Source organism: Equus asinus, chromosome 18 (assembly GCF_041296235.1).
Source record: "Equus asinus isolate D_3611 breed Donkey chromosome 18, EquAss-T2T_v2, whole genome shotgun sequence".
Taxonomy (NCBI): Eukaryota; Metazoa; Chordata; class Mammalia; order Perissodactyla; family Equidae; genus Equus; species Equus asinus.
Genome location: NC_091807.1, coordinates 39,383,135 through 39,395,343, shown reverse-complemented (window position 1 = coordinate 39,395,343; position 12,209 = coordinate 39,383,135). Strand labels below are relative to the sequence as shown.

Sequence of the window (12,209 nt, the reverse complement as noted above, 5' to 3'; positions counted from 1 at the left end):
ATTTAATGAGTTTCACATATACCCATCTGTGTGTGTGCATAGGTCTGTGCCAGTTTATCATGTATAGATTCGTGTCACCACCACCATGCTCCGGATACAGAGCTGTCCCTCACTGCAGAGATCTCCTGCTACCACATTTCAGGCACACCCACCCTGTCCCTGTGCCTACCTCCTGGCAACTGCTAGTGCATAGTTGCCACACATTAATCTCTATAATTTTATTTCAAGCATGTCACCAAAATGGAATAATTCAGAATATAGCATTTTTTGGGGAGGAGGAGGGTCTTCCAGTGAGGACTGGAAAACCTGCTAAACAAATTCTAAAAGAGCTTTAACACTTAGCGTATAACCTTTTGATATTGGCTTTTTCACTCAGATCCGTGCAAGTCGTTGTGTGTGTCAGTAGTTGTTCCTTTGTGTGGCTGCGTGGTGTTCCATGATGTGGAACATCAGTTTGTTTGGCTGTCTCCCACTGAGAGACATTTGGCTTGTTTCCAGATTTTTGCTGTTGTGAGTAAAGGTCCCGTGAACACCCGTGTCTAGGCTTTTGTGGGAATGTATGTGGGAGTGTGTGTTTTCATTTCTCTGGGATAAGTGCCTAAGAGTGCAATTGCTGGGTCGTGTGGTAAGTGCGTGTTCAGTTTTGTAAGAAATTGCCAAATTGTTTTCCAGAGTGGCTGCACCATTTTACATTTCCACCAGCAATGTGTTAGTGATTCACTTCTTCCACATCCCAACTAGCATTTGGTGTTATTACTATTTTTTATTTTAGCCATTTTGATAATGTGTTGTGGTTTTAATTTGCGTTGCCCTAATGGCTGTAATGGTATTGAACATCTTTGCGTGTTCTTATTTTCTGTCAGTATATCCTCTTCTGTAAAATAGCTGTTCGTGTCTTTTGCCCATTTTCTAATTGGATTTTTTTTTTTTACTGTTGACTTTAAAGAGTTCTTGATATAGTCTAGATAAAAGTCCTTTATTTGATATGTGGTTTACAGATATTTTCTTCCAGTCTGTAGCTTGTCTTTTCGTCTTTTTCATAGGGCCTTTCGGAAGAGCAAAAGTTTTAAATTGGGATGAAGTCCAATTCGTTGATTTCTCCTTTCCTGGATCGTACTTTTCCTGTTATGTCTAAGAACTTTTCACCTAGCCCTGGGTCCTAATAGCTTCTTCTGTTGTTTTTCCTGACAGTTTTATATTTTATGTTTAAGTTCGTGATCCATTTTGAGTTATTGTTCGTATAAGGTGTGAACTTAGGTTGATTTTTTCTCTTTTGGCCTATGGTTGTCCAGTTGCTGCAGCACCATTTGTTGACAAGATCTTTTGTTGCCTGGCTTGCTTTTGCCTCTTTGTCAGTAGTCAGCTGGGCGTCTTTGCCTCGGTCTCTCTGGGCTCTGTGCTCTGGTCCGCTGATGGTTCTCCCACCGGTGCTCTCTGTCTTACTCCTGTGGCTGTGTGGGAAGCCTGGGCTCTGGGTAAAGGGCTTCTTCCCATTTAGTTCTTCTTCCTCAAAACTGTCTGAACAGGTCCTTTACTTTTTCATATAAATTTTATAATCTCATCTATGTCTACAAAAATTCTTGCTTGGATTTTTATGGGAATTGTGTTACATCTGCAGATCAGTTTGGGGGGAATTAATATGTTTCTTATGTTGAGTCTTTCAATCCATAAACAAAGTATGTCTTTTCATTTATTTAGGCTATCTTTAATTTCTTTCATCAGCAGTTTGTAATTTTCAATGTATCCATCTTACAAGTTTTGTTAGATTTTTACCCAAGTATTTCATTTTCCTTGGAGCGATTGAAAATGGTGGTGTACTTTTAATTTTGGTTTCTGCTTTTTTGTTGTTAATATTTAGAAATGCAATTGCTTTTTGTGTGTTGATCTTGTATCTTGTGACCTGGCTGAACTCATTTATGAGTTCTAGGACTTTTTTGTAGATTCCTTGAGATATTTTTATATAGACAATTGTATCATTTGTAAATAGGGACAGTTCTGTTTCTTCCTTCTGCTTGGTATGCCTTTTATTTCTTTGTCTTGCCTTATTGCACTGTCTGGAACTTGCAGCATTATGGACGAAGGAGAGTGGTGAGAGTGGACATTATTACCTTGCTGCTCATCTTGGGGGAAAGCACTGAGTCCTCCACCGTTAAGTATGATTTTTAAAAAATAGGCTTTTTTTTTAAGAGAAGTTTTAGGTTCACAGAAAAATTGAGTGGAAAGTACAGAGATTTCCCCTATACTCCTTGCCCCCACTCATGCATAGCCTCCCCTATTATAAACATAAATATGATTTTAGCTGTAGGTTTTTTGTAGATGGTTTTTATCAAGTTGAGGAAGTTTCCCCTATTCCTAGTTTGCTGAGAATTTTTAGCATGAGTAAGTGCTGGATTTTGCCCAATTTTTAGAATATTTCTATCACATCAGTTTGTCGTTAGTCCTTGCTTTCCTGCCCGACCCAGGCAACCCCTCATCTCCTTTCTGTCTCTATAGATTTGCCTTCTCTGAATCTTTTGTAGAAGTGGAATCATATAATATGTAGTCTTTTGTGCCTGGTGTAGTGTTTTGGAAGTTCATTAATATTAGCATACGTCAATTGTTTGTTCTTTTTATTGTTGAATAATATTCCATTGGATGGTCATCACTTGATGGACATTTAGATTATTTCCAATATAACATATAATCTTTTGTATTTCTGAAGTGTCCACTGTAATTTCTCCTCTTTCCTTTCTGATTTCATTTATTTGAGCCTTCTCTCTTTTTTTCTTAGTGAGCCTGGTTAACGGTTTGTCAATTTTGTTTATCTTTTTAAAGAACTATTTCTTAGTTTCATTGATTTTTTCTGTTGTTTTTTTAGTCTCTATTTCATTTATTTCTGCTCTGATTTTTATTATTTCCTTCCTTCTACTGATTTTGGGCTTTATTTGTTCTTCTTTTCCCAGTTCCTTTAGGTGCACTGTTAGATTATTTGAGATTTTTCTTGTTTGTTGAGGTAGGCCTGTATTGTTGTAAACTTCCCTCTTAGAACTGCTTTTGCTGTATCCCATAGATTTTGGCATGTCATATTTTCATTTTTATTTGTCCCAGGTATTTTTTGATTTCTCCTTTGATTTTTTCGTTGACCCAGTCGTTGTTCAGTAGAATTTTGTTTAATCTCCACGTATTTGTGGCTCTTCTGATTTTCTTGCTGTAGTTGATCTCTAGTTTCATATCATTGTGGTCCAAAAAGATGCTTCGTATTATTTCGATCTTCTTAAATTTATTGTTTTGTGGCCTAACATGTGATCTATCCTGGAGAATGTTCAGTGTGCATTTGAAAAGAATGTGTATTCTGCGGTTTTTGGATGGAACGTTCTGTATATATCAGCTAAGTCCATCGGTGTCATTTAAGGCCAGTGTTTCCTTATTGATCTTCTGTTTGGATGATCTATCTATTGGTGTAAGTGGAGTGTAAAACTCCCCTACTCTTATTGTGTTTCTGTTTCTCCTTTTTTTGTCTGTTAATAATTGCTTTTTATATTTAGGAGTTCCTATGTTGGGTGCGTAGATAATTACAAGGGTTGTAGCCTCTTGTTGGATGGTTCCCTTTGTCATTATGTAGTGCCCGTCTTTGTCTCTTGTTACAGTTTTTGTTTTAAAGTCTATTTTGTCTGATATAAGTATTGCTACCCCTGCTTTCTTTTCTTTGCCATTTGCATGGAATATCTTTTTCCATCTTTCACTTTCAGTTTGTGAGTGACTTTAGGTCTGAAGTGTGTCTCTTGTATGCAGCATATATATATGGGTCTTGTTTTTTTATCCAATTAACCACTCTCTGCCTTTTGATTGGAGCATTTAGTCCATTGACATTTAAAGTAGCTGTTGATAAGTATGTACTTATTGCCATTTTGTTACTTTTTTTCTGGGTGTTTTAGTAGTTTCCCCTATTCCTTTCTTCTTCTCTTGCTCTCTTCCCTTGTGGTTTGATGGCTTTCTTTAGTGTTATGTTTGGGTTCCTTTCTCTTAATTTTTTGTGTATTTATTATAGGTTTCTGGTTTGTGATTACTGTGAGGTCCATATATAATAACCTACGTATATCATGATCTGTATTAAGTTGGTCTCTTTAGTTTGACCTCTTGCTAAAAGCTCTACTCTTTTACTCCGCTTCTCCTACATTTTGTGTTTTTGATATCATATTTAACCTCTTTTTTTTCTTTTTTTGGTGAGTAAGATTTGTTTTAAGCTAACATCTGTTGCCAGTCTTCCTCTCTTTTTTTTTTCTGCTTGAGGGAGATTAGCCCTGAGCTAACATCTATGCCACTCTTCCTCCGTTTTGTGTGTGGGATGCTGCCACAGCATGGCTTGCCAGGTGGTGTAGGTCTGCACCCGGGATCTGAACCCGCAAACCTGGGCTGCCGAAGTGGAGCACGCTGGACTCAACCACTACAGCATAGGGCCGTCCCCTCTAACCTCTTCTTTGTGTGTGTGTGTATCTGTTACCCTTTTATGATGGAAATAGGTAATTTTAGTACTTTTGTCTTTTGACCTTCATATTAGCTTCATAGGTGGTTGATCTGCTACCTTTACTGTATATTTACCTTTACCAGTGATTGTATTTTTTTTGATAGTTTTCTTATTCCTATTTGTGGTCTTCTCTTTTCCACTTAAATAACTCCCTTTAGCATTTCTTGTAAGGCTAGTTTCTTGGTGATAAACTCCTTTAGTTTTTGCTTGCCTGGGAAACTCTTTATCTCTCTTTCCATCCTGAATGATAACCTTGCTAGGTAAAGTATTCTTGGCTGTAAGTTTTTTCCTTTCAGCACTTTAAATATATCATGCCGCTCCATTCTAGCCTGTAAGGTTTCTGCTGAGAAGTCAGCTGGTAGCCTTATGGGGTTTCCTTTGTATGTCATTTGTTGCCTTTCTCTTGTGGCTTTTAGGATTCTCTCTTTATCTTTAATTCTTGACATTTTAATTATGATGTGTTTTGGTGTAGGCCTCTTTGGGTTTATCTTGTTTGGTGCTCTCTGTGTTTTCTATACCTGGATGTCTGTTTCATTCCTTAGGAAAGTTTTCAGCTTTATTTCTCTGTCCCTTTCTCTTTCTCTTCTCCTTCTTGGACACCTATAATATGGGTGTTAGTGCGCTCGATGTTGTCCCAGAAGTCTCTTTGACTGTCCTCGTTCTTTTTAATTCTTTTTTCTTCTGTCTGTTCAGCTTGGGTGATTTCCTCTAGTCTTTCTTCCAACTCGCTGATCCATTCTTCTGTATCATCTACTCTGCTTTTGAGTCCCTCTAGTGAAGTTTTTATTTCCAGTGTTGTATTTCCTTCAGGGAAAGATTTGTTCCTTAAGATTGCTCCTGGCGGGCTAGAAGGTAGCTTTTTTTCTCCCCAGAAAGGAGTTTCTGCCTTTTCCACCTCTGTCAACAGTGTCCCTTCTTGTGGGGGGTTCTTTTTATCTAGTTTTCAGTTCTCTCTCAGGGGTAATTGTTCCAAGAGTACTTGTAAATTTTTTGTGTCCCTTGGAGGAGGTGAGTTCAGAGTCCACCTATGCTGCCATCTTGACCTAACTCTCTGTTTTTGAAATCAGGTAATGTCAGTCCTCTCACATTGTATTTCTTTTTCAAACATTTCTTTGGCATTTCCATGTGAACTTTAGAATCAGATTATGAATTTGTACAAAAAAGCCTGCTAAAATTTTGATAGTGATTGTGTTCAATCTGTATATCAGTTTGGGGAGAATTACCATCTTACCAATATCGAGTCTTCCAGTCCGTGAACGTGGTATATCTTTCCATTTGTTTAGCTCTTCTTTTAATTTTTCTCATAATGTGTTATAGTTTTTACTGTACAGGTCTTGAACTACTTTCTTAAATTTTTTCTTAAGTATTTTCTTATTTTGATGTTTTTCTGAGTGGAATTATTTTCTTTGAGTTTCTCTTGGTGTTATTGTACTATCTGTGCAGCCCTTGTTGGGCATATCTGCTTACAACCACCAAATGTGACCCTAGTGAACACTGTCCTTCTCAGCAGTTCTTGTGTGATCTTGCAGAAGAACCAACGTAACCAGACTAATTGGAATGCAGGCTGCTTCAACTGTGAGAAAAGCTGGAATTCTGAAAGGACATGCTGTGATAGAGCTTTTGCATATGTCACCCCAACTTGAGTGGGTTCAGCTACAGACGCCTGAAGATCGAATCTAGGAATCTAGACTATTGTTATGATGAAGTCAGATGTTAAAAACCCAGAGTTTATAAGTCACATAAAGCAGTGTTAGCATGTGTCGTAGGCTCAGTGACCATTTTTTCTCGTAAATTGTGTGAATATATGTGAACATGTATGAAGCTTTAAATCTCAAATGCGTCATCCCCAGGTAGATGTGACTGGCCACCTTAGGCCAAGTTATGAAGTGAACAGACTTTGACTTGTGGCCCACTGCTCCCTTTCTTCCTCTAGGCAAAAAGCCCCTCTACTCTAATTGTCCTGCACTCACCTCTCTAAAAGAAAAGCCTAAAACGTCTAATATACTCAACTTTGTGGACTGTTGAGCCAATTAGACTTTGGTATAAATGCATTTAGCTTGGTGTTTATATTTTTGAGTTTCATGAAGTGAGGAAATGCTGTCATCTTTTAAGGGAATGTCAGGTAGTAAGGAATAGTGAAACTGGAGGTGGTGGTTGGGGAGGGCAGGAAGCTGCACATCACCCAAGACTCACCTGAAGGTGTGCCTGTAGGAGTGCTTGTGTGCTCAGAGGGGACATCGGGAGGACAGTTCACTTGTTAAGAGCCCTGGCTGACACTTGCCTGCTACGTTTCTTCAGAAGCCGCTGGTGGGGGGCGGGTGAGAAGTCTTTCCTGGCCTTCCTCTTCTCCTGACACGGGCGCTTAGCTTGCTGTGCCAGGGCACGCCTGGGAGGCCCTGCCTTCATACTGCTCTCCTGCCTCTGCTCCCATCTTTCCTACCTGGTCTTAGCTGTGTCATGTGGTGTTTTTACAGTGGAGGGGGCAGCTCCTTTGTTAGAGATGTTGCTCTGTGTGGACTACTGTCAGGTTGGTACTCTGTTCAGGTGTCCCAGTTGGTGCCGGTCCTGGGTAGAGCCACTTGGGACCTGAGATGCCTCATGTTTTCATTTTACTTAAAGAAGACGAATTCAAGTCTTTGGTGGCATTTGTAAACTCTAATGCAGTAGTGTGTTCTTTTCTAAGAGTGTTATTTTTGCCTCTGAAGTTTTTTAAAAAATATGGATTATGGCTTTCTAGGGACTGGTTTTCATTTACCAACTGTTTTCTATAATTCTGCATGCATTTCTTTAAGAAATATCTTTGAAAGAGGAAACACAATAGAGATATTTCAAGGTTGAATGCTATTCATTTTTCTGATTTTATTTTGTTTTGATTTCAGGAGAAACTGGTTCTTCGACAGCAGCTGAATGAAGCGAAGCAGCAGCTCCTGCAGCAGGCAGAGTATTGTACGGAGATGGGAGCAGCAGCCTGTACTCTTTTGTGGGGTGTCTCCAGTAGCGAGGAGGTCGTCAAAGCCATTCTAGGAGGGGTGAGTACGACCAGTGGGCTGTCTGGGTATTGTTGATTAGTGCTATGTGACTGAGAGAGTCCAGCGCAGCTATGAGGGTGCTTACAGGCTAAGTCCATTTCTTTTGTTCATTCGTCACTGGTTTTGGAACACCAACTGTGTAGGGTCCATTGTAACCCGGTACTCTGGGAGTATGTGAAGTGAATGAAATAAGATCCCTTCTCTCCTGGAGTCTGTGTGGTGTTTGTGGAGATGATACCACTTCAGTCTTATTACTTGACATTTACATGTATTTAACAAAGTTTAGAGTGCTTTGCCTATGTTAATTCCGTGGGTAATGTAATATTTAATTTATTGAATGTTATGTTATTTAACATACGTACGTTAATAGTGCACACACGTGCACATGATGGAATTTCACTGAGGAAGAGAGATCTGAAATGAGCCTTGATTAACTTGTATGGGTGGCAGTGGCAGAAAAGGAGGAAGGTGGCTCAAGAGGAGGGAAACAGTGTAATCAAAGGCAGAGAGCGCGAAGTCCCAGGTTGGTTTTAGGCACAGCGTGTGGGTCAGCTGACACAGTGTGAAGGGTCAAGTGGGAAAGTCGGGGAAATAAGGCATAAAAGGTAGGATGGAATGTGATTTTGGATGACCTTAAATGTCAGGTTGATGATGGATTCCTGAAGGATTTTTGAGTAAAAGAGTGATAGGACAAGAGAACAATTGTGCAGAGATGAACCTGACAGAGAGGATAGGTGGAAGGTGGGGTTGTGGGTATGGAGACTAGACAGGAAGACTCATTGGAAGGCCATCCCAGTGGTTCAGGCTGGAGTGAGTTCAGCAGGCCCCTGATATGATAGGGGGGATGGGAAGGGAGGAGAGCCATGGTGATTGAGGCAAGTGTCGTGACAGGGCAGACTCAACAGCTGAGAGCGAGAGGAGCTGAGGAGGAGGATGGTGGGTTGACTCTGGGAGAATGCTGTGGTTGTGAATGGGAGTAGAAGTCAAGAGGAGGATGTTTTGTGAGAGGCCAATAATAAATCACTTATCACTTACAGAAATAAAAACTGTGTGACTTTAGGTGGAGAGATTAAATACATTTTAAAATTCATTGAACTTATTGAGGTATAATTTATATACCAGAAAATCCATCCTTTTGCAAGTGTACAATTTAGTGGTTTTTAGCTAATTTCCAGAGTTGTGTAATCGTCACCACAATCCAGTCTTAGAACATTTATATCACCCCACGAAGTTCCCTTGTGCCATTTGTAAATGCATTGGTTTTAAAATTACTCCTTAGAATCCTAGCACCCCCAAGGAAGGGCTTCAAAGGTTCTGCAAACTCGGAAGTACTGTTTGCCACATAATGAAGATTTAAACTGCCAGATGAACCTGTTCACTGTCTTTATCTCTTCTACATGTTGAGATTTCAGTTCAGATCTTATTTGAAAAGCAGTTCTGTCAAAGGTTTGAAAACCTCTGGTTTCATGCCTAGAACAGAGAACATATTTTCCTAGTATATTTCTAGTATATTTTTGGATGAATTCATCCCAGTACTTCCATCATTGTGTAAATCTGAGCTGTTTCCTATATATATATATATTTATTTATTTTACTCTTTCCATCATCAGTCTTCAGTCTTCTGCATACCTCAAACTTCTTTTTTCTGATCTTTTCGATTGAATCTTTTAAAGAAAGAATAGACTTGAAAATATTGTTACTGTAGTTAAAACCAGAGTGTGTCTTCTGTGTTGTGCACTTTTAAAACATTTTCATGCTGGTGTCTGTGAAAGAGTCTGGTATTTTCCTTTCCAAACTTTCAGGATAAAGCTTTGAAGTTTTTCAGCATCACTGGTCAAACAATGGAGAGTTTTGTGAAGTCACTGGACGGGGATGTCAAGGAGCTTGATTCTGACGAAAACCAGTTTGTTTTTGCTCTGGCCGGAATCGTAACAAGTGAGTAATTCTTTTCAAACGTAGTGACTTTTGGAAGGGTGTTCTAGAGCGGTGACTCCAGTCAGGGGTGTGTGTGCATAAATCTGTCAGGAACGTTTTCAAATCTTGTGTGATTCTTACCCTGGAAATCTGACTCAGTAGCGCAGGGATAGGTACCAGGGGTGTATTGTGGACCATCACCGCAGGCGACTCTGGTAACCATCCGTAAGAACGATTGATCTTAGGAACCAGGGTGAGGTGCATGTTCTCTTCAGTTCTGTACCCCAACAGAAGTCAAAACACAACTGTAAGTTTAGCTCCTTGTTATTTGGAATCGTCATCGTTTTACTAATGTCTAGCTTGAGTAAAGGCCCTAAGTTGAGCTTAAGCTAAGCCCTTGCTGTTGTTTTGGTACAACAGTTAAAGAATTCCAAAAACCTCAATTGTCTCTTTAGTAAATTTCTCCCAAAGATTATAGATAGAGTTATGATAGAATTCTATGGCAAAACTACTGTCGAGGATAAAGCCAAATGGTTAAATGATAACTGATAGCCTAGCGTAGTAGGGGGTGGTCTGTACTAGTGAGTGTTAAGTCTCTTTGTTCTGAAGTCAGTGAAATAGTTCAGTATATCGCTATGGCTTATTTTTTACATTGCTCTTTCATCTCTGCTGTGTCCTATGCCACCCTTAGGGCAAGGCTCTGCTATTAAAGAGAAAGGAAATTTTATCATGGCATTATCCTTCCTCTACTGCAATCCTAATGAAATAGATCCTGTGTAGACAGTTTCTTCATAATCCCTTAAAAGTTGATGATACTTCTGGGGTAGGTGTTGAGACTCAGAGGGTCTCTACAGCGGCCCTCATTTAGCCAGCGCTTTAATCAACCCCAGCACGGCATTATGTGCTTCCATCATAGCGCCTGCAGCGAGAGGAGGCTTGCTTTGCTCTACCGTTTACAAGTGTTTTAAGGTCTTTTTTTTTTTAACAGAAGTCTGCAAATTTGATGATTAGATTTTCTGCTATTTGCAGGTGACCCCAAAGGTCTGTGACATATGTGATTTGTCGTTCTGCTGGGTTGTGAATTTGAACTGCCTGAGTTGCTGGCTGGTGTGTAGCGGGGAGGCAGTTGGCCAGTGGGTGAACCGGCCTGTTGCTCAGCATACAGGCTCAGCTTACCTTTGTGTTTCCCTGCTTGGAGTAGCTCACATAGGAACTCTCACCAAGACTTGGAAAGTGGCACTTACGTTTTTCACTTACACGCTGATGAACTTTACTGGAAAGATTACATACTATGGTGGTGTTTTATTAAAGTGCTGCTTTGCAGACATCTCGGGGCTTATGCATCTCACATACCAAGACTCTGTTTTATGAGGAGTAGGCAGTATAGCAGAGACCTTGGGCTAGCTGTCAAACAGATCTTCTGCCTTCTGAAACAAGGATTCTTATTTTAAATTTACATACAGTAAACTCACCCATTACGGTTTTTTTTCTCACCTTTTTACAGTTCTATGAGTTTTGACAAATGCGTATAGTCATGTAACCACTCGGATTAAGAACAGTTCCATTACTTCCCCCAAGACTCCCCCCATCGTCCTCATCACCTCTTTCTTTTTTTTTAAATTTTTTATTGAGTTCATAATAGTTTACATCATTGTGAAATTTTGTTTGTACATTATTCCTTGACTGTCACCGCGTAAGTGCTCCCCTTCACCCCCTGTGCCCATCCCCCACCCCCTTCCCCTGGTAACCACCAAAATGTTTTCTTTGTCCATGTGTTTGTTCATATTCCACATATGAGTGACATCATCTGGTGTTTGTCTTTCTCAGTCTGGCTTTTTCGCTTGGCATAATTCCCTCCAGGTCCATCCACATTGTTGCAAATGGGATGATTTTGTCTTTTTTGTGGCTGAGTAGTATTCCATTGTATATATCCACCACATCTTCTTTATCCAGTCATCAGTTGACGGGCACTTGGATTGTTTCCATGTCTTGGCTGTTGTGAATGGTGCTGCAATGAACGTAGGGCTACATATGTTACTTTGGATTGTTGATTTCAAGTTGTTTGGGTAGATACCCAGTAGTGGGATAGTTGGGTCATATGGTAGTCCTATTTTTAGTTTTTTGAGGAATCTCCCTGCTGTTTTCTGTAGTGGCTGCACCAGTTTGCATTCCCACCAGCAGTGTATGAGAGTTCCCTTTTCTCCACATCCTCTCCAACATTTGTTATTTTTAGTCTGAGTGATTATAGCCATTTTAACAGATGTAAGGTGGTATCTTAGTGTAGTTTTGATTTGCATTTCCCTGAGGATTAGTGATGTTGAACATCTTTTCATGTGTTTATTGGCCATCTGTGTATCTTGTTTGGAAAAATGTCTGCTCACATCCTCTGCCCATGTTTTGATCGAGCTGTTTGTTTTTTTGTTGTTGAGTTGTGTGAGTTCTTTATATATTATGGAGATTAACTCCTTGTCGGATATATGATTTGCAAATATTTTCTCCCAGTTGATGGGTTGTCTCTTTGTTTTGATCCTAGTTTCTTTTGCCTTCCAGAAGCTCTTTAGTCTAATGAAGTCCCACTTGTTTATTTTTTCTTTTATTTCTCTTGTGAAATGAAAAGCTGAGAAGACATGGTATTTGAAAAGATCCTTTTAACTTCCATGTCAAAGAGTATTCTACCTATATTATCTTCCAGGAGTTTTAGGGTTTCAGGACTTATCTTCAGGTCTTTGATCTATTTTGAGTTTATTTTTGTGTATGATGTG

The 12,209-nt window shown here is 39.6% G+C and overlaps 1 protein-coding gene and 1 non-coding gene across 10 annotated transcripts in view; one reads left to right on the top strand and one right to left on the bottom strand.

The window, feature by feature from the left end:
* The window catches only part of HSF2BP (heat shock transcription factor 2 binding protein), a 107,897-nt gene that overhangs the window by 18,190 nt on the left and 77,498 nt on the right, over positions 1-12,209 (top strand). For all 9 annotated transcript variants that reach the window (XM_070488964.1, XM_044750762.2, XM_044750765.2 and 6 more), the window contains 2 exons: positions 7,384-7,533; positions 9,336-9,468. In XM_070488964.1, the coding sequence (XP_070345065.1) occupies positions 7,384-7,533; positions 9,336-9,468 (283 nt within the window). The remainder of the gene's footprint in view (positions 1-7,383; positions 7,534-9,335; positions 9,469-12,209) is intronic.
* LOC123278397 (U7 small nuclear RNA) lies at positions 279-340 on the bottom strand. Its single transcript, XR_006515759.1, has one exon. It is a non-coding gene; the product is annotated as a U7 small nuclear RNA (small nuclear RNA).